The following is a 22656-nucleotide window of genomic DNA, read 5'->3' as shown; positions in this document are numbered from 1 at the left end:
CCATCAATGAGAGAGACCTGTGCATTTTTCAAATGTGTGGTGAAAAAATATGAGTATGTTGCTGGAGATGTGGGCCGCAGTGCCACCAATGTACTTACCGGGGGAGGGTAAACACCCATTATTCCGCAACTTTCTTTCCGCATACCATCACTCCGCATACTTTCATTACGAAAGTACCATGATTCCGCAATGCCATTATAACGCATGGCATTACATTTTATATGCGTTTACCACGCATACATTTACAACGAAATTCGTTGTAAATGCATGAATGGTAAAAGCATGTTTTTTTTTTAATGTTTGGATAAGGTAAGTATGGGTATAGGGGTATATGTTTTGGGGTACTGAGGTATACGTTTTGGGGTGTTTGGGTATTTTAAGGGTTCAGATATAGTTTTGGGTTATGGGGTACAGGGGTAGTTTTAGGGTTTAGGGATAGGTATGGGTTTTTGGGTACAGGGGTATTTTTAGGGTTCAGGGGTAGGTTTGGGTTTTGGGGTACAGGGGTATATTAACCCCTTCCATGCTCATGACTAACTGAGCTCGTCATGCAGTACAGTGCTTGTGTGCTCATCATGAACAATGGGAATCATGGATTTGCAGCACAGAGGATGAATTGCTGTAGCATTGATGTGGTTAAGGGTTCAGGGCTAGGTTTGGGTTTTGGGGTACAGGGGTATTTTTAGGGTTCAGGGCTAGGTTTGGGTTTTGGGGTACAGGGGTATTTTTAGGGTTCAGGGGTACGTTTGGGTTTTGGGGTACAGGGGTATTTTAAGGGTTCAGGGCTAGGTTTGGGTTTTGGAGTACAGGGCATAGATGGGTTAGTGTTTAAGGGTGTTGGGGTATTTTAAGGAGTAAGGGTGGGTTATGATTATGGGGTGCAGGGGTATTTAAAGGGAGCAGGGTGGGATTAGCACACGATATGAGACATGGCATGAAGGGCGGAACGTACCACACGCCCCCAGCGTGTGTCACGCCCCCAGCACACGCCCACAGCACACCGCAGACATGGCCACAAGGGACTACTTTGTTGGCACGGTTCTTTTACCTTTTAAATGTATATGGTGGGCGTCTGCATAGCCTATGTCCTTCTGCTGCAACTGCCCTTTCCAACGCTGTATTGGGTGTTGTGATTGGTGCTGTGGTTCCTGAGATTACCCGCCTCGAAGGTTTGGGCTCTCTCTTTATTATATTAGTATAGATATAGATAGACACATATACACCTATAGGTCACTCCTATGGCAGGCCCTTACAATCCTGGAGGCAGAGTGCTTGGTTTTATGTGAGAGGGTGCCCTAACATGAGCTGAGCACCTCTGCAGCTTTCGGAACCATCTCCTTGTAGCTGTTCTATGATATAGCCATACCATATACTCTTAAGTACATTATAATGCTCGCGGTTAATGCTAACTTTGGTTTGGCTTTATCAAAACATGTCGTGTAAGGTGTCATACCCTTTGGAATACTACCCCCCCCCCCCCCCGCCCCCGCCAGTCCCGGCAGCGGGGGTAGCATTCCACCCTTCTAGATCTAGAGGGAGAAGACATGTAGTTACTGGTTTACTCGGTTAAAGTTAAACAGAGCCTCAGCATCACAAAATGGATGCTGGTGCAACAGACACGAGTCTGACCTACTGTTGCTGGACGAAACTCCGGCAGGGGAGGCCTGGACAATAGGTTTCCTGTCCAAGGAGGTGCTGGCACCTCCCCAGACAGGCTTTTGTGTATTGGGGCAGGGAGGGCTGCATTCAGTGAATGCTTTCCAGACACTACCTGGGGCACACTAGGTGCTCCATGCATTTCCCAGTTCAAACCGGTTGCTGGGGCACTCTGGACAAAGGGAACGGGGTGTAAACAACCCCTTCCCAGGTCAACCCATAGGAGGGACCTTAAGGGTAGTCCAGCCCCTAAACTTAGTATAAGTGTAGGAACCCAGTCACTAGGACTTTAGATTACCTTGGACGAAACTTTGCAACATAAATCATGGACCTTCGACAATCCATTTCGACTGGAAGACAGAAGACATCTCCCTTGTGGTCAAGGAGTGACCACCCTGTTCAAACAGGCACCAACAGCAACTTTGCCGGTCTGCATTTTCGAGGCCCCCGCCGGAACCCGAAGAATCTGCGACACAGGAGACGGACTTCTAGACATCTCTGACCCGACCTTCGCTTACATCAAAGCTGAGACCCGTGGCGGACACGAGAGACGTGGGACCGGAACTCCTGGACATCCTGCATTTTGCAAGCTGCACTCACTTCACAAGCTAACTCGAAGTGGTGCATTGGGGTCCTTGAAGCCCCAGACCCGAGCACCATTTGCACCGAAGCTTAGAGGCCCCCACTCCACGAGTGACCCGTGGGCCCCGCTTTTGCATTTCAGCTCGACGCGGCTTTGCAGTTCCTAGTCCGTTGGCTAGCGAGCCCCCCGAAGACTTTCTTTTGAATCTAACTTGCTTTCCTGGTTGCTCCAGGCTTGCTCCAACTTCCCTGCCATGGAGAAGTTCCTCAGACCTTGCTGGTCTGCACCAAAGCCAATCTCGACATCCTGCGTGGGTTGTGTTTGCCAAGGGTTGTTGGGTCCAGTCCGGATACCGAGACCGCAGTCAGCTAGATCCTTTGTGGGACAGCTCGAATCCAGCTCCTGGTCGTCAGCGACGCCTCCTGGTCCTCGTGGCTGAAGAGACAAACTTCACATCTTCATCTGAAATCACTCGACATCTGGTGGCATCTTCCTATCGTCGCCCTGGTCACTGGCAAGTGACCCAGACTCTGTACCTTCTGCTTTCAGGTTCTACAGATCTTCAATCCACCCTTGGATCCACCCAGACACTTTTCCTCTGGTCGCCTGCAGCACTTCTTTGCAGGTCTCCATTGAAAACGACGATGAAACCTGATACGAAAAGACACCTATGCACCCGGCTTCCCTGGGTGAGGTAACAAGAGTACTCCGGTGCTCCCGTGGGTCTTGACTGTCGAAGTGTCCTAGTTTAAAAGGGTTCCATCGTAGTCCATCCGGAAGGGTCCTTAAATTGTAAATTTGTAACTTCTTTGTTTCCCATAGAAAGTCAATGGTAATCCGCGGCTGTGGGAGTCTCCAACCATTTCTGTATTGAGAGCTACTTATGTTCAATAAAACACATTAACAGCTACTAATATTATTAGTGCAGTATAATTTCAATTTCTTTATATGTATATTAATCCAACCAAGCAAAATCTTTCTAATTTAATAAGCTGGGCTGCACACAGGTGAGCTACTCAGAGTTAGCTCAAGAGCTACAGTAAGTCACAAGCTACTGGTTGGAGACCCCAGACACTGCACGCGTCTCCCGTGGGCCTTCCTAACCTTTGGTTGTTTAGAGTAGCCCCAGCGATTCCACAGGCCCCAGGCCTGCTTTCTAATTCTCTCGTGGTTCTTATACCACTATTTTAGTATATGGTTTGTGAAGCGCCCAGGGCATAACGTATACCGTGCAACTTATTGTATGCTAATTGAGTAACTTGTATTGTTCTTTTACCTCTGACCTCATAAAGAGTGCAGAGGGGTTGTTAAAACAATCTTTATTTGTCAATCTGCACAAAGGGCGCATGACTCTGTAAGCCAGAGTTCACTGCAGCATCACAAAACATAGACATGTATTAGCAATTGACTTTTAAAAGGAAAACAGGAGTATCCGCATAGTCAACAGTAGGAATTACTGACAATAACAGCCCCCCCAAACCCCAACTATCCCCCTCCTCCCCCCCCCAGATTTGCGCCCCCACCACTGAAGCCCACCCAACCAAGCACACATACACAACAATCAGCCACCAACCGTGCACCTGGCCCCCCAACCCTGTCCCTACCCACCTTCCAACGTGATATCATCTGCCTCAGCCAGAGGCTCCAGCCACAGGCCCTTATAGTCAGCCCACTTCTTCCAGATTTTATAATGCTTATGCGGACACCCTCGGGCCACAAAGATCAGCTGCTCCAAACCCATGCAGAAGTCTAATCCGTTTTTCCAGGCAGCCACTGAGGGCGCCCGTAAATCCTTCCACAACCGGGCGATATCACGTTTTGCCAATGTGAAGCCTAATAATAGCAAATGTCGCTTATAGAGGTTGCCTCTGATGCCCTCCATCACATGCAAAAGGGCGAGTTGCGAAGTACGTGGTAGCGACCACCCCAGGACCTCGGATAAACAGGCAAATAACCCCCTCCAAAACCGGTCCAGCGACAAACATTGCCAGACAGTGTGCAGGAACGTGCCCTCCAACCCACCACACCGAAGACATTCCGGGGATGCCACCAGCCCCGCCCGCCACAGTCACACTCGAGTGCAATACACTTGATGGAGATATTTAAATTGGATGAGGCGGAGACGCATAGCTATGGCTGCCCCCCCTAGGTGCGGCTAAGGCCTCCCGCCAATCCTCCTCCTCCAATACCCCCACATCTTCCTCCCAGGCCCCTCTCAATTTCTCCAGCTGGGATGCACTGTGGGTGACCAGGATCTGATAGATGCGCAATATCTTTTTGGTCTCGAGATCTCCCATAAAGACCTTTGCTTCTAGTGGACTAAACTCTGGCAGTGGGTCAAGGTCCTCAAGATGAGGAGTAAGCGTGTGGCGGAGCTGGAGGTACCTGAAAAATTGTGACTGGGGCATGTCAAACTCTTCCTGCAGATCACGGAATGACTTGAGGGAGCCATTCCGCACCACGTTTCCCAGGGTGGAAATGCCAATGATATCCCAGCCCCGAAATCCCTGAATGGCCGCCACGTCAGGCAAACGCCCACTGTGCCACAGGGGGGTTTCCTCAGTAAGTATGTTCCACCACCCCGTACCCTTCAGAGATTGGCGCCAAATCTGAAAGATGACGTTCGTGACCGGTGGCAAAGCGCTGCGCAGCGCTGGTGAATAGAGTATCGTATGAAGAGTGCACTGCCCCATCAAGTATCGCTCCACCGCATAGACCGGATCCCCTCTGTCGCCATACCCCCACTCGTTGAGGACCAATAAATGCGAGGCCTGATAAGAAAGGATATCCGATGCCGCAAGGCCTCCACAGTACGTGGAAAGGAAGCATGTGCGCAATGCAACACGCACAATTCCTCCACCTCAGAGAAACCGTCCCAGGGCCGAATTCACCAGTCGGAACCACGAGTGCAGAGGGGTTGGGTTTAGAATAAATACATATATATTTGATATAAATCTTGTGTGGTGTCCTTTCATTTGGTACTCATGGGATTATAATTGGTAAAACAACTTGCTTAACACGGCCTCTGAAGTCTTAGCCTGATGACTGCTGGTCCATGCTACCACTAGGATAGCTTTCTATAAGGTTGACTTACAACCACCATCAATAAGGGTCAATTAGACTGGTGCAAGGTGCCCACTAGAACTAGTGGACATCATATGCCAGGCTAACTTATCACATTGGTGTGCAGTGGATGGGATAAGAGCTTGCATTGTTTTACCAAATAATCTTGAGAATATCATTTGAAAGATCACATCAAGGTACCTGTAGGTACATATGAATCAAGTCTTATAATACACAAGTTCTACTGAGCTTAGCAGTTGTAGGTGGTAATGGCTTAGCACACCCTGCCTACAACTCATAGGGAGGTTCTAGTAGGAAAACAAGTAGTGTAGGTAGGTGCACACACCGTACCACACTAGTCATGTCTTTAAGAGGAGGAGGTAGTGCCTCTCTGACAGATGTCAGCCAAGTGCAGACAATTAAGTACGACACTTTCACTTTTCAAGATTTGAGAAGCTTGTGTGTTGTCAGAAAATTAAGACAAGGACAGAGTCCAACCACCCAGCACCTAGTAAATATTTTAGTGGCAGATGACTTGGAAAAAGCATCAGACCCAGAGGCACAGGGTAGCAGGGAGGGGGGCCATCCCTCATCAGAAGAAGATTCTAGTGGTAATCCCACCCAGGATAATGATGCTGATGATGAGGATGCAGACCAGGATGAGGTTGATAAATCTAACCTGGGAAACACAGGACTACCTGAGGTTGGAGAGGGCCTAGGAAGGCCTCCCTCTATACCTCCACATAGGCCTAATGATGTGCCCGGAAGAAGCAGATCTCTTTCAGAAGAATCTGAACATTCTGACTCATCAGTAGGGTCCTCTGCCTCTGCTCAAGGGAGAATGACTTCCCCTCAGAGAAGAGAGCACAAAGCTAGAATGAAAGAAGTCAAGCTTAGGATCAGGAGGCAAGACATTGCCCTGGCCAAAGAGACCCTAGCTCTTGAAAGAGAGAAGAAATTGTGTGGGCTAGAGCCCACTGGTGGCAGCAATATCCCTAGTGGTAGGGAAATGTCTCATGACCATAGAAACCTGAACAAGATTGTCCCTCCCTATCAGATTGGGGATGACATCCACAAGTGGATAACTGCTTTGGAGAGGGCCTGCAAAGTACAGCAGGTACTCCAAAGTCAGTGGGCAGCAATCTTGTGGCTCTCCTTTTCAGACAAAGGAAGAGACAAGCTCCTCACTGTTAGAGAAGAGGATGCTGACAATTACAATGTCCTGAAGAGTGCTCTGATAGATAGAAGACACAGACTCAGGACAGGACAGATTTTGTAGGTTGTGCTGCTAAGGCTCTGGGAGGTTGGTTACTGGACAGTAAAGTAAGTGACTATACAGCATTGTATAACCTTATAATAAGAGAACAGATTCTTAATAACTGTCAGAACCAGCTATTGCATCAACACCTGGTTGACTCTGACTTTACCTCTCCCCAAGAATTGGGTAAGAAGGAAGACAAATGGGTCAGAACCAGGGTGAAGCAGAAGGTACAGAACCAAGGTGGTGATCAGAAGAAGCAAGACCAAAAAGGTGGGGAGAAAGCAAAAGACCAGAAGTCTTCTCAAGGTCCCCAAAAAGCTTCTAATGGTGGGGGTTCCCAACAATATAACAAAGAAAGAAGGCCAAAAGAAACCCTGGTGCAAAGTATTTAAGAGTAATACTCATTGGACCAGTGATTGTAACAAGAAGGAGACAGCTCCAGCCACCATTGCCCTTAAGGCAACTGTTCCCCCTAGTTCAGCTCCAAGTGGTGGTTCTCAACAGAAGGGTGTAGTAGGGTTAACCCTGGGAACTGAGATGGATTCTGCCCTAGTCAGAATACTAATTCAAGCTGTTTTGATCTGTGATGGGGACAAAGCCATGTCCTCTACTGTGAGTCCCAATAATTTGGGCAAGTACAGACAAACTCCTTTGATTAATGATAAAGTGGCACAGGTCTACAGGGACACGTGTGCTAGTGTCACAATGGTGACACCCAGCTTTGTGGACCCTGAACAGATCATACTAGGTTAAAATTACCTAGTGACCAATACTAGCAATGTCACTACCACCAAAAGTATGGCAGCTGTTAATTTCTCCTGGGGAGGGGAACTGGCCTCAAAAGAGTTGTTGTTAGTTCAGACCTCCCTGTAGAATGTTTGCTTGGCAATGACCTAGAGACTTCAGCCTGGTCTGAAGTGGAGTATAGGACACATGCAGAAATGCTAGGCATCTCAGCACATGTGCTTGCTGTGACTAGGCCACAGGTCAAAAATTGCAACACTGAACAGGCACTGGATTCTGGAATAATGGACCAGTTGCCTACCAGGAGGAAAAGAAGTAGGGTGAAGGCAGCGCCTTACCCCCTGCCTCAGGAAGAGGATCAACCTTCTGAGGAAGCTGATTGTGAAACCCAGGAAGGAACGGTCCTAGAAGAGCTTGGGCCTGATCAGGTTGAGTTTCTTGGGACAGGGGGACCTTCAAGGGCAGATCTGAGGCAGGCACAGTTGGACTGCCCTTCTCTTGAACCCCTCAGACAGCAAGCTGCTGCTGAGGCTGCAGGGAATGCTAGTTGGACCCATAAGGTTTACTGGGATGAAGGGCTCCTGTATTCAGAGGCTAGAGACCCCAAGCCTGGTGCTTATAGGAGACTGGTTGTACATTTGGCATTCAGAGGCTTCCTTTTAACACTAGCCCATGATATTCCCCTTGCAGGACATCATAGCCAGAACAAGACCTGGGACAGGCTTGTCCCTCACTTTCACTGGCCTCACATGTCAGAAGACACCAAGGAGTTTTGTCGCTCCTGTGTCAAGCTGCCAAGCCAGTGGCAAATCAGTTGGCACTACAAAGGCCCCCCTTATACCACTACCTGTGGTGGGGGTTCCCTTTGAAAGAGTAGGGATTGCCATTGTTGGACCAATGGATCCTCAAACAGCCTCTGGGCAAAGGTTTATTCTGGTGGTAGTGGATCATGCCACCAGATGCCCAGAAGCTATTCCCCTTAGGACCACAACAGCACCTGTTGTGGCAAGAGCCCTCATGGGAGTTTTCTCAAGAGTGGGTTTCCCTAAGGAGGTTGTCTCAGACAGAGGTGCCAACTTCATGACTGGATACCTGACTGCAATGTGGAAGGAGTGTGGAGTTAACTACAAGTCCACCACACCCTACCACCCACAATGCAATGGTCTAGTTGAAAGATTCAACAAGACCTTGAAGGGCATGATTAAGGGTCTCCCTGAAAAGCTCAGGCGGAGATGGGACATCCTGCTGCCCTGCCTTTTGTTTGCTTTTAGAGAAGTCCCACAGAAGGTGATTGGCTATGGCACTTTTGTACAACTTTTGCTTGGGCATCCTGTAAGAGGATCCCTTTGTCTGGTGAAGGAAGGATGGGAGTTACCTCTCAAACTTCCCAAGCAAGACTGTGGACTATGTACTTGGTCTCCGCTCCCGGATGGCAGAGTACATGAAAAAGGCATCCAAAAACCTGGAGGCAAGTCAGGAATTGCAAAAGGCCTGGCATGACAAAAAGGCTGTGCTGACTGATTACCAGCCAGGACAGAAAGTGTGGGTGTTGGTGCCTGTGGCCCCGGCAGCTCTCCAGGACAAGTGGAGTGGACCCCAGACTATTGTTGAGCAAAAGGGAGAAGTCACCTATTTGGTTGACCTTGGAACTCCCAGGAGCCCCCACAGGGTGCTTCATGACAGCAGACTGAAACCATATGTTGACAGGGCAGATATGGGCTTGCTCATGGCTACTGATGAAGAACAGGAGGAAGAGAGTGACCCTCTCCCAGTAGATGAGGTTTTGTGTGGTCTACAGAGGTCTCAAGACTGTCACTAGGACAGATGCCCATTGTAGGAGAGTAGGGTCTGCTTCCTATGGTCACCCCCACTTTTTGCTGTGATTTTCTGGTTTTTCGACTTTAGTGTGGCTGTTGGCCTGCTAATCAGACCCACAGCCCAGCTGTTCTCTCTCTAAATTGATACCATGTACTTTAGGTACATACCCAATTGGGAATTGGGTCACCTTTGTGAGCCCCTGTATAGTGTACCATAGGTACCCAGGGCATGGGTGCATCCAGGGCCTACCAGGGGCTGCAGCATGTATTATGCCACCCCTGGCTGGCCATTCAAACTGACACCACAGGCTGATCACTCAGCTTGGGTAAGGTGGTGTAATCACCCCTTACTTAGATACATACCTATAAGTCACTCCTATGGCAGGCGTTAACAATCCTGAAGGCAGAGTGCTTGGTTTAATGTGAGAGGGTGCTCTAGCAAGAGCTGAGCCCTCTGCAGCTTTCAGAACCATCTCCTTATAGCTGTTCTATGATATAGCCATACCATATACCCTTAAGTGCATTATAATCCTCGCGGTTAATGCTAACTTTGGTTTGGCTTTATCAAAACATGTTGTGTAAGGTATCAAACACTTTGGAATACTACCCCCCGTCAGTCCTGGCGGCGGGGGTAGCATTCCACCCTTCTAGAGGGAGAAGACATGTAGTTACTGCTTTACCCGGTTAAAGTTAAACAGAGCCTCAGCATCACAAAATGGATGCTGCTGCCACAGACAGGAGTCTGACCTCCTCCAGCTGGACGAAACTCCAGCAAGGGAGGCCTGGGCAATAGGTTACCTGTCTAGGGAGGTGCTAGCACTTCCCCAGACAGCCTGTAGTGTATTGGGGCAGGGTGGGTTGAATGGAAAGATGCTTTTCCAGTCACTGCCTGGGGCACACAAGGTGCTCCATGCATAGCCCGGTTCAAACCAGTTGCTGGGGCACTCCAGTCCCGCTCTGGCGCAAAACTGGACAAAGGGAAAGGGGTGTAACCACCCCCTTCTCAGGTCCACCCATAGGAGGGACCTAGAAGGTAATCCAGTCCCTAAAATCAGTATAAAGATAGGAGTTGTGTCTAGAGACTTTAGATTACCCTGGTCTGAAACTCTGAAATGACACTCTTGGACCTTCGACGTTCTATATCGACTAGAAGACTGAAGACATCTCCCTTGTGGTCAAGGAGTGAAAACCCTGTGCAAACAAGCACCACCAGTAACTTGCTGGTTTGCTTTGTCGACGCTTCTGCCGGTACCCGAAGACTCAGCCACTCAGGTACTGGACTTCCAGACTTCTCCGACTCCGATCCACATCCACAGCAAAGCTGAGACCATGGCGGACATGAGAGACGTGGGACCGGACACCCTGGACTACCTGCACTTTGCTAACAGTGCAACTACTGAGGCACCCTCGCAGTTGTACATTGGGGTTTTAGAAGCCCCAGACCCGAGCGCAATTTGCACCAAAGTTCAGCCCTCCACACTCCACGAGTGCCGCATGGGGCCTGCTCCTGCATTTCAGTTCGATGCGTCTTCCCGGTTGCTAGCCAGTTGGCTAGTGAGCCCTCTGAAGACGAACCTTTGAATCTACACCGCTTGCCTGGTTGCTCCAGGCTTGCTCCAGCTTCCCTCCAAAGGAGAAGCTCCCCAGACCTTGCTGGTCTGACATGAAGCCCATCTTCACTTCCTGCGTGGATTGCGGTTACCAAGGCTTGTTGGGTCCAGTCCGTATACCGACATCGCAGTCAACTAGATCCTTCGTGGGACAGCTCGAATCCAGCTCCTGGTCGTCGTCGATGCCTCCTGGTCCTCGTGGCTGCAGAGACAAGCTTCACCTCTTCACCTGAAATCAACTCAACATCGCCTGGTTCATTCCTGGTCACTGGTTAGTGACCCAGTCTCTGTCCCCTCTGCTTTCAGGTTCTTCTCGTCTCTGATCCTCCCTTGGATCCAGCCGGACACTTTTCCTCTGGTCGCCTGCAGCACTTCTTTCCAGATCTCCATAGAAAACATTGATGAAACCCGACACGAAAAGACACCTATGCACCCGGCTTCCCTGGTTGAGGTGACTCGAGTACTCCGGTGCTCCCGTGGGTGTTGACTCTCGAAGTGTCCTAGTTTAAAGGGGTTTCACCGTAGTCCATCCGGTAGTGTCCTTAATCCGTAACTTTGTAACTTCTTCGTTCTCCATTATAAGTCAATGGTAACTCGCGACTGAGTTTAGACACTGTACGCGTCTCCCGTGGGTCTCCTACTTCCTAACCTTTGGTTGTTTAGTGTAGCCCCAGCGATTCCCTAGGCCTACTCACTATCCTCAAAGTTGTTCTTATACAACTTACTTAGTATATGGTTTGTGAGGCCCCTAGGGCAGAACTGTATTTGTGCAACTTATAGTATGCTTAATGTGAAACTTGTGATGTATTTCGATCTCTGACATCATAAAGAGTTCAGAGGGGTTGTGATAGAAATAATTACATATAATTTTGATATATACATTGTGTGGTGTCCTTTCATTTGGTACTCAAGGGATTTTAATTGGTAAAACAGCTTGCTTCACATTCTCTCTGAAGTTTTAGCTTAAGATTGCTGGTCCATGCTACCACTAGGATAGCTTGTCTATAAGGTTGACTTTACAACCACCATCAATAAGGGTCGTTTAGACTGGTGCAAGGTGCCCACTAGAATAGTGGACATCATATGCCAGGCTAACTTCTCACACCCATCCAATACCCAGGGCAGATGAGCTCATAGACAGATTGGCATCTGCCAAGTTTTTGAGCACATTTGACCTGACAGCTGGTTACTGGCAGATCAGACTAGCTGAAGATGCAAAGCCAAAGACAGCATTTTCAACCCCTGGTGGACATTATCAGTTTGTGGGAATGCCCTTTGGTCTGAAAAAATGCACCTGCCACATTTCAAAGGTTAGTGAACCAAGTCCTCTCAGGCCAGGATGACTACTGTGCAGCTTATCTAGATGATATTGCTGTCTTTAACTACACCTGGGAAGATCACCTGATCCACCTGAAAAATGTTTTGGAGGCCCTGCAAAAGGCAGGCCTAACTATCAAGGCTACCAAGTGCCAGATAGGGCAGAGACAGGTTGTATACCCGGGCCATCTTGTAGGTGGGGGCCAGGTTCAACCATTGCAGAGCAAAATCCAGACCATAATGGAGTGGACTGCTCCAACCACCCAGGCTCAGGTCAGAGCTTTCCTGGGCCTGACTGGGTATTACAGGAAATTTGTCAAGGGGTATGGTTCCATAGTGACACCCCTTTATGACTTAACTTCCAAGAAAATGCCTAAGAAAGTTCAGTGGACAGTCAGCTGTCAAAAGGCATTTGATGACCTGAAGCAGGCCAAATGCACTGGACCAATTTTGCAAAGTCCAGACTACTGCAAATAATTTATTGTTCAAACAGATGCTTCTGAGTTGGGGGTAGGGGCTGTGCTATCACAATTGAATAAAGATGGTCAAGACCAGCCAGTAGCTTTTATTAGCAGAAGGCTGACCCCTAGAGAGAAACGTTGGTCAGCTATTGAGAGGGTGGCCTTTGCTGTGGTTTGGGCCCTGAAGAAGCTGAGGCCATACTTGTTTGGTACTCACTTCAAACTTCAGACAGACCATAAGCCCCTCTTGTGGCTAAACCAGATGAAGGGTGAAAATCCCAAATTGCTCAGGTGGTCCATTTCCCTACAGGGGATGGACTTGACAGTGGAACATAGACCTGGGAGTAACCATGCCAATGCAGATGGACTCTCGAGATATTTCCACTTAGAACATGAAGACTCAACTGGTCAAGTTTAGATTAATGTCCCTGCGTTGGGGTGGGGGTTGTGTAGGAGAGTAGAGTCTGCTTCCTATGGTTACCCCCCACTTTTTGCTGTGATTCTCTGGTTTTTCGACTTTAGTGTGGCTGTGGACCTGCTAATCAGGCCCACAGCCCAGCTGTTCTCTCTCTAAATTGATACCATGTACTTTAGGTATATACCAGATTGGTTACTGGGTCTCCCTTGTGAGCCCCTGTATAGTGTACCATAGGTACCCAGGGCCTAGCTGCACCCTAGGCCTACCAGGGGCAGCAGCATGTATTGTGCCACCCCTGGTTTGCCTTCCAAACAGACACCACAGGTCTGTTCACACAGCCTGGGTAAGGTGGTGTAATCACCCCTTACTTAGATATAGTATACCTATATCTATATATACATATACACACATATACACCTGTTAGTCACTCCTATGGCAGGCCTTAACAATTCTGGAGGCAGAGTGCTTGGTTTTATGTGAGAGGGTGCCCTAGCATGAGCTGAGCCCCTTTTCAGCTTTCAGAACCATCTCCTTATAGCTGTTCTATGATATAGCCATACCATATACTCTTAAGTGCATTATAATCCTCGCGGCTAAAGCTAACTTTGGTTTGGCTTTATCAAAACATGTTGTGTAAGGTGTCAAACACTTTGGAATACTACCACCCCCCCGCTAGCCCTGGTGGCGGGGGTAGCATTTCACCCTTCTAGAGGGAGAAGGCATGTAGTTACTGGTTTACCTGGTTAAAGTTAAACAGAGCCTCAGCATCACAAAATGGATGCTGCTGCTGCCACAGACAGGAGTCTGACCTCCTCCAGCTGGACGAAACTTCAGCAAGGGAGGCCTGGGCAATAGGTTTCCTGTCTAGGGAGGTGCTAGCACTTCCCCAGACAGCCTGTAGTGTATTGGGGCAGGGTGGGTTGAATGGAAAGATGCTTTTCCAGTCACTGCCTGGGGCACACAAGGTGCTCCATACATAGCCCGGTTCAAACCAGTTGCTGGGGCACTCCAGTCCCGCTCTGGCGCAAAACTGGACAGGGGGTAGCATTCCACCCTTCTAGAGGGAGAAGGCATGTAGTTACTGGTTTACCTGGTTAAAGTTAAACAGAGCCTCAGCATCACAAAATGGATGCTGCTGCCACAGACAGGAGTCTGAACTCCTGCTGCTGGACGAAACTCCGGCAGGGGAGGCCTGGACAATAGGTTTCCTGTCCAAGGAGGTGCTGGCACCTCCCCAGACAGGCTTTAGTGTATTGGGGCAGGGAGGGCTGCATTCAGTGAATGCTTTCCAGAAACTGCCTGGGTCTGCATTTACGAGGCTCCCGCCGGATCTCAAAGAATCTGCAACACAGGACACGGACTTCCAGATATCTCTGACCCCGACCTTCGCACACAGCAAAGCTGAGACCCATGGCAGACACGAGAGACGTGGGACCGGAACTCCTGGACATCCTGCATTTTGCAAGCTGCACTCACTTCACGAGGTAACTCGAAGTCGTGCATTGGGGTGCTTGAAGCCCCAGACCCGAGCACCATTTGCACCAAAGCTCAGAGGCCCCCACACCGCGAGTGACCCGTGGACCCCGCTTTTGCATTTCAGCTCGACCCACAAGGTACTATTTGTATAATGATATAGCTGTAAGAGACATTAGTTAGTGATAGATTCCTTACCTAAGAATATCCCCAGGCGTCAGACTGGATCCGGAAAATTTTGCGTAGCAATACCCCTGCGCGCCGGCAGGCTTCGTCCGCGGCTCCGCGTCCGTCGTCGGCATCTTATGTGCCGGAATGACGTCGGAGTACTTAGACGCCGCCCATGCGCGCTGACGTCAGTTCTGATACACAGCTTTTCCGCACCAGATACGCAGAGCCATGATAGAACCAACACTGGTGCCATGAAACTAGGGCCCTGAAAGGGGATGACCTTAACCCTAGATATCGGTTCGCAGAACGGGGAGGATGGGTGGGTCGGTAAGGAATCTATCACTAACTAATGTCTCTTACAGATATATCGTTACACAAGTAGTAACTTGGGCATCTGAAAGAGACACGTTAGTGATATATTCCTTACCTTAGAATAGATCCCCCAGCAATACCAACCCCGGTGGTGGGTCTGCGAACCAATAATCACACCAGAAAGTCCTGGAGGACGGAACGGCCAAAGAAGCCATCCCTCCGGACTTGACTATCCAGGCAGTAATGTCTTGCAAACGTGTGCAGCGAGGCCCACGTATCTGCCTGGCAAATGTCCTGCAAGGGCACTCCCTGGCCCAGGACAGTGGTAGTCGCCGTGGCCCGAATGGAATGAGCCCTCAATCCAACAGGGGGTTCCTTCTTAGCCAAGGAGTAACATGCCTGGATACACAAGATGATCCACCGGGAGATGGTCCGCTTGTGCACCGCCTTTCCCTTCTTAGCGCCAACAAAGAGTTGGCCATCCACCCGGAACTGGCGTGTGCGATCCAAGTAGTAAGAGAGCTCACGTTTGGGGTCCAGACGGTGGAGCCTCTCTTCCTCTTTCGAGGGATGCGGCGGCAGAAAGAAGGTGGGCAAAGTAATGGACTGCCCGATGTGGAAGGCCGTGACAACCTTGGGCAGGAAAGAAGGTCTTGTCCGCAACACAACCTTGTCCGGATGAACAGAGAGGAAAGGAGGTGTGGAAGAAAGAGCCTGGAGCTCACTCACTCTCCTTGCAGAGGTGATGGCAACCAGGAAAGCAGTCTTCAAATTAAGAAGACGGAGAGGACAGTTATGGAGCGGCTCAAAGGGAGCACACATTAGGTAAGGCGAACAAAGCGCTACAAAAGGGGTCAGACTGATTTGCATATGGCCATGTCTGAACTGGGGTGGCAGAGTGGGCTAAAGAACGGTGATGGATTAAACCCAGATCTTTTGACTGGGTGTGAGTGTTTGATTGGTTCAGATGCTCCGTCCATCACCACCCCCTTTTGTACTGCTTTGTTCGCCATAAGTTGGCAGGGTATGCTCAGACATTGAGTCCCTTGTTCACTTTGCCACTGGATTCAAGCAAGCCTGGCTGAAGACAGCTGAAATGCCAGAAACCGGTCATAGGAAGCTTGTTTCCGGTCCAGGGAAGGCATGGCTTGGCAGTCGGGCTGGACTGTTCCCATGAGGCACAGGGTCAGACTGATCTGCATATGGCCATGTCTGAACTGGAGTGGCAGAGTGGGCTAAAGAACGGTGATGGATTAAACCCAGATCTTTTGACTGGGTGTGAGTGTATGATTGGTTCAGATGCTCCATCCATCACCACCCCCTTTTGTACCGCTTTACCAGGATTTAAGCAGCACAAGTGCGAGGGTGGCAGCATACTGTGTAGTGATTAGAAGGAGTGAACAGGTCCTTTTTTACCCTGTGTCACTGGTGTAAGGCCTACAGGCTCAATCGACTTTTTAAGGTTCCTCTGCAGTGTGCTTAACTCACCCTTGGCCTACATCAAGTAGGCAGAGTGTTGCGCAGTGCAGGAGTATTGACTCCTAGCTGGATCAGCTGGACGCAAGAAGGGTAGTCATGTATTACATAGAAAGAACCAAAGAATACAGAAAAATAAAACAAATCTTTGTATCATTTGCCAACCGTTTTCTTGGAAGACCAGTGACAAAGAATACCATTGCAAGATGGATTGCACAAGCCATACAGTTATGCCACATACAGGCAGGTCAACCACTGCATGGAGCACCACATACTCACTCGACAAGAAAGAAGGGAGCAATAGTCGCTTTTGTAGCAAATACGCATATTCAAGACATTTGCAAGCTGCAACATGATCTTCAGTGCACACGTTCATGAAGCACTACTGTGTGGATAGTCAAATGAATAAAAAAGCACAAGTAGGACAAAAGGTCTTCAGCATATTTTGACAAACCAACGCTCATCTTGCACCCAACCACCACAAGACTAGCAAACCACTACAGAGTCTATGCACAGCATAGTGAATCCAGAAAAGATTCATGCTGCAAAACGTATAGTTTCTTTCCTGTCGGTGTAGTTTTGTAGCTTGAAGAATTTTCTAGATTCACTAGCGAACCCACCCTCATCACCCAGAAGGATGAGACAGGAGGAAAGGAGGATATAACAAGGACTAACAATCAGAAAAAAAAAAGAATCCGAAGATGGCGACCAAAGGTGGGAGCTTCCGGAGGAAGCACATCGACGTCACAGAGGGACACCAAATGGTGGTATGTCGACGCCCACCAACTACAACAAAAAAAAGAGAAGAAATACTACAATTCCAGACCCAACCACTAGTTGGCGGAATAATGCACAGCATAGTGAATCCAGAAAAGATTCACGCTGCAAAACAAAGAGTAGATCTGGGAGCCTAGGATTAACCTTATGATGGACATTTCACTGTGACTGACATCCAGGTGTAAACTCTTGTCACTCCCATGCATTGCGTTGCGGGTCAGTCATCTTTGGAGTCTGGCCTGCTGTGAAAGACATCCTTTCAAGGGAAAGCAGAAAAGAAAAGTGGACACTTCAAACAACGCAGAACCCCCAACATAAAACTTCAAAGACTTAGACCAAAATCACATTTTTTTGTGTCTGAAAATGGACTATATGAAGGGAAGGTTTAGACCCTAAACGTTGTTATCTGTCAAGCAGTCAGACAGGCTGTGTAAAGAAGGGAAGCTGTGCAAGACTTCTGCCTGTGACCAGGACTGCAGGCAAAAGCCTGCTCGTCTCCCAGCTGGGTGAGGGGGCCTTACCCAGGAACACCACATACCACCTGCCCTGGAGCCTGGAGCACTAGCGACTGCCTGCTTGCCAAGACCAGTGTGCCCTGTGAGGAAGACGAGAGCCTTAAAAGGGAGCGAGATCCAGTGGGGAGCACTGCCAAGAGGACTCCCTGTGGGAGGTGTGAAGGAACGGCTGTGTATCGATCTGGTCATAGCCCATGCGCAGGAGGATTCTGTGACCTTCGTATGCCAGGAGAGCGCCGCCATGGACTGAGCTGTGAGATAGCGCCACGCAGGACTTGCCTGACCTGTACTGCTGTGCTGCGGTGACCCCATATGCCGGGGGGAGGGGGGTGGGGCACCGATAAAGTTGTTAATGCGAGAGCACTGAGACTGCTAATTGCTGTGGTGGAGGTCTTTGCACCAGAGCAGGCTGTGCTATTGCTGTAAAGCACCCTGGTAACCCGCTATGCCAGGAGTGGCCTGGGAGCACTGGCGTAGCCAAGATGACTGTCACCCAAGGAAACGACTGAGGCTGTGTTTGACTTGTTGAGCCTGCACAGTGAGAGAACTGCCCCCTGATGGACCCCCAAGGACGCCACGGACAACGTCACACCCTGGCTGGGCTCCACTCAGGAAATGAAGAAATGATTTCCCCCTCTTTCCCCCTGCTGGGGAATGTTAACTTACCACATCTTCGAGAGCTGGGAGATACTCCAGTAACAGGAGATCTCTGGCAGCGCCGCTCAGAAGAGTGAGCCTGTGCCACATCATACCAATCAGGCAACCACAACCAGTTGTTCTCTCCCTTCAACCTAGCTCTGCCTGGACACCATGAACGTCAACTGACCAAAATGCCAGGGGCAGCGGAAATGACATCACAGGCCCTTTGACCTTCAATTCCATTCACACAAACGCACACACATGCTTACACATACACACATTCACACTTACACACTGTTACTTAAGCTCAAATTCCCCCATAAGCTCGCATAAAATATACATTTCAAAAAGTACTTTTTATTTTTTACTTACCTCAACTGCCAGGGAATATTGTACTCTAGCTAACTGTACTCCATTTCTTATTAATCTAATAGTGATTAATGTTTCATTAATCACCATTAGTGTAATACAAATTGAGAGAAAACAAAACAAGTATAGTGCCAACCTCCTGGCACTGATTTAGGGTCACAAAGGCAGTGCCAGGTGTTGCAAGAGGCAAGCTGGAGGTCACAGCTGCGACGCTTGGTGACTCCTAAATGACGTCCATGCTGGACACCAATCAGGGGGATGCTTCCTAAACTGCATGTCTTGAAGATATTGTGTACAATTACTAAGCAATCTCATCTTGTAAAAATTATTAAGCCTACCTTTAAAAATAGTGACATTTATATGACACTCACCATTCGTTCATTGCTTTGCTGTCTTATCCTCAGATCCTCGTTATCTCTCTCTAGTGTGCTTTCCTTGTCTCTTGCTCTCTGGAGTTGTCTCTGAAGCTCTTCGTGTTTAGTGTGCTGCTGTGACAGTTCTTCACGAAGGCCTCGACACACCAACTCCTGTTCATTAAGCTTAGGAAATATAAAATAAGTGTGATCTCAGCCTATGTGCTTCTCTTTAAGTAGGTGCATTTGTGATACATTACTTGCTCTTAAATAGCCCTCTGGGGCTTCTTCAATCAATTATTCAAAAAATCTTTGCATGTGTCAAACGCATAAAAGTACAGCATAGCAAAACCTTAAGCTCACACAATTTACAATTTAAATCCATAAGCAGTGAAAAAAATAAAACAGTTTAAATCGTTTGTGCATATTTTTCTGTGAATAAACTTCATATTTTAAAAAAGCAGTAACTTTAAAACAAACCTCTTAGTTTTTGAGTAGTTGAAGGTGCCGATCAGGTGTTCTACAATCTGAAAAAAAAACAAGTTACTTACCTGTACACTGTGGTTCTCCAGTATTGATATATTTTATAGATTCACATGTTTCAATCTTCGACATCGTCATGGTGGCAACCCCACAGTTACAGCAGAAATAGCAGTATTAAAATACCACCATAGAACAGAAAACTCACTTGAGTAACCTTTCAACCTTATTTCAAAACATTCAAAGTTTAGCCAATCACAGCTGAGACCCACAGAGTTCCCTTCCACTGCAAAGCCGCCATAACTCAGTTTTCGAGCCCAAGTCTATAGGTATACAAAACTCTGAGGTAACCGGTGAGCCTAATCAGGGAGTAGGGAGGGTCGCATGTGAATCTATAAAAGATCAATACTGGAGAAACACAGTATACAGATAAGTAACTTGTTTTTTCTCCAGTATTGTATCTTTTAAAGACTCAAATGCTTGATTCCGACAAGTAAGCAGTATAACCACATAAGAGAAAAAGAAAGGTGGTAGGCAGGCGAACTATCCCACCATGATGTAAAATTGGAATGCCAGAAAACCAAGAAGAAAAGAAAGAAGAAAAATAAGTCAGCAGTCAGTATATGCATACAGTTTTACAACCACATGGAAGTATAAAATAACCAATCAGTATGTAAATAACAAAAATGGCTAAAAGCTGCCTACCTTAAGCAAAGAGGAGTTGAAGTGGAGCTTGTCCAACAGCAATATCTGCCTCCTTCCAACAATCGAGGCAGTAATGCTTCGTGAATGTGTGAGCATTCGCTCACGTTCCCGCCCTGCATATGTCAAGAAGGGATGCTCCTGCAAACAGTCGCAACTTTCCTAGTTGAGTGAGCTTGCGCTCTCATAGGAAGTGGGCAGCCAGCCTTTTCATGACAGAAGACAATCATTGAGGTGACCCAATGAGCAAAGCCGGCCCGTGTTAAGGCTTCTCCTTTCTTAAGTGCCGAGAAAGATCAGTAATTGAGAGGATTTACGGAAGATCTTCGTTCTTTGTAGATAAAATTGTTAACAACATTTAGGGACCGATTCCAATGCGGGCAGGAAGGGCTCCATGTGCCGTTTGGATTTCTTTCCAACCGAGCCATTCTGATGGGCTTGGTGGGAAAGGAATACGACTCTGTTTTACAGATGGCTTACGACTGGCTCTTCAGTACTCCCCCAGACGGCTCTTTCTGGCCGAGGTAGTACGATGGCAGTTTCCCACTGCCTTTTTGTGCCTGTATTTCTGGCACAAAAAGGCAGTGGTAAACAGTCATTGGGGGGCTCCCAGCAGAGCCCCCATGGGTGAGTGGCAGCCGAATGGCAGCATAGGGGGCACCTATGGGGACCCCCTGTTAATCCCTGCCACCTGTGGCAGGTACCTTGAGATGCCTGCCACGTGATGCAGGGATAAACTGTACCCCTGCTCTTTCAATGAGAGCATGCATTCCATTCAGAATGCATGCTCTCTTTGAAAGGTATAGGCATGCGACAAAACATGGTTCGTCGCATCCTACTTGCAGGTCCTGAACGACAGGAGGTCGTTTGGTTACAGTTCCTGACCAATGTCTGACGGACTCCGGTCTGTCCGACATCGGAATCAGGCCCTTAATATCCAGTGAATGCAGTGCCCTTTCCGCTGCGGAGGATGGATTAGAAAAGAACGTTGGTAAGACAATCAGCTCATTGAGGTGGAAAGTTGAAGGCACCTTAGGTATAAAAGAAGCGTTAATGGTAAGATAACCCTGTCCGGCAAACATTGAAGATATGGTTCCTTTGGAAAGCTTGCATTTTACAGATACGCCTGGCAGATGTAATGGCCAAGTGAAAAGCCTACTTCCAAGAAAGGAACTTCAATTTGCATTTGTGTACTGGCTCAAATGGAGGACACATCAGCTGTGACAGGACTGTATTTAAATACCCACAGTACAGGAGGAGGTTTAGCAGGCGGAAAAGGTCTAAAAAGTCCCTTTATAAATTCTTTGATGAGTTGATTAAGACCACAGGGAAGCTTGATCGGAACGTCTTCCATATCTACAAATTGAAGTAAGATGAACCTTTATGGAAGAGTGAGAAAGTCCTGACTTGGCTAGGTGCAAGAGATCAGGCAGCAGTTGCTTCGGAGATGATAAAAATGCATGCAATGCTTGAGAGATACACCAATCACAGAATCTCTTCCATTTAGCTGTGTAACATTTCAGCATGGAAGGAGCTCAAGACGTTGCATGAGGATTCCTGCTTGCGAAAAGAGGACACTTTTTGTTGAGGAACGTAGCGAACAGATATAATGATGGGTAACACCAGGATTGGAAGGCCACCTGCAAGTGTCGATCGTTGAGCATCTCTTCATGACATTGTTTGGAGACCCTGCTGAGCGAGTCGGCCTTCTCGTTGTGGACACCCGCACGTGCACCTCTCACAAGGAGAGATGATTGGCAAGGAGCCATTCCCATATCTGTTCAGCAAGAAGGGAAAGTGTTCAAGATTTTGTGCCGCCTTACTTTCTGAGGTAGAACATTGTTGTAGTATTGTCCCTCCTGACGACTACTGACAAACCTTTGATCTGAGGCAGGAAGGCTTTCAGTCCCAGGAATACTGCCTTGGGTTCCAGAATGTTAATGTGGCACTCTGAGTCCTGTTTGGACCACTTGCTGTGAACCTGTAATTGTTGAAGGTGAGCCTCCCATCCATCATTTGACGCATTCGAGGTCATAACCAGATGCGGCACAGCATGAATTAAAGAGAGACCTCGCAAAAGGTTTTCCTTGACCATCCACCAGGCCACTACAGCTCTCATAGCTGCTGAAACTTGAACCTTGTCGCTGAATAAACCTTGAGACAGAATCCACTGTGGGTCGCGCTGCACCTGCAGCGGTCGCATGCGGAGACGGCAATTGGGGATTAGCGGGATGCAAGAGGACATCATTCCCAGCATTGACTTGTACTGTCCCAACGAAACAAACTTTTTGGTTGACAGAAACTTTGTTGTACCCTGAATACACAATATTCTTTCTTGAGTGGTAAAGGCCTTGCCAAGATCCGAGACGAGAAAAGATTGATGCCAACCTGGAGACTGGAAGAGATTCCAACAGGCTCTTGTTGAATTTTCTGCCTCCTGAAAAGTCTGAGCTTTTATG

General features: G+C 48.3%; 1 protein-coding gene across 8 annotated transcripts in view; it reads right to left on the bottom strand.

Annotated features, from left to right (window-relative positions):
* The window catches only part of PMFBP1 (polyamine modulated factor 1 binding protein 1), a 2317386-nt gene that overhangs the window by 700740 nt on the left and 1593990 nt on the right, over positions 1–22656 (bottom strand). For all 8 annotated transcript variants that reach the window (XM_078668626.1, XM_078668631.1, XM_078668625.1 and 5 more), the window contains one exon: positions 19034–19201. In XM_078668626.1, the coding sequence (XP_078524752.1) occupies positions 19034–19201 (168 nt within the window). The remainder of the gene's footprint in view (positions 1–19033; positions 19202–22656) is intronic.

This window comes from Lissotriton helveticus, chromosome 12, assembly GCF_964261635.1.
Source record: "Lissotriton helveticus chromosome 12, aLisHel1.1, whole genome shotgun sequence".
In the NCBI taxonomy this organism is placed as follows: Eukaryota; Metazoa; Chordata; class Amphibia; order Caudata; family Salamandridae; genus Lissotriton; species Lissotriton helveticus.
Note: the sequence above shows the minus strand (reverse complement) of the source record. Positions and strands in the feature narration are given on the sequence as shown.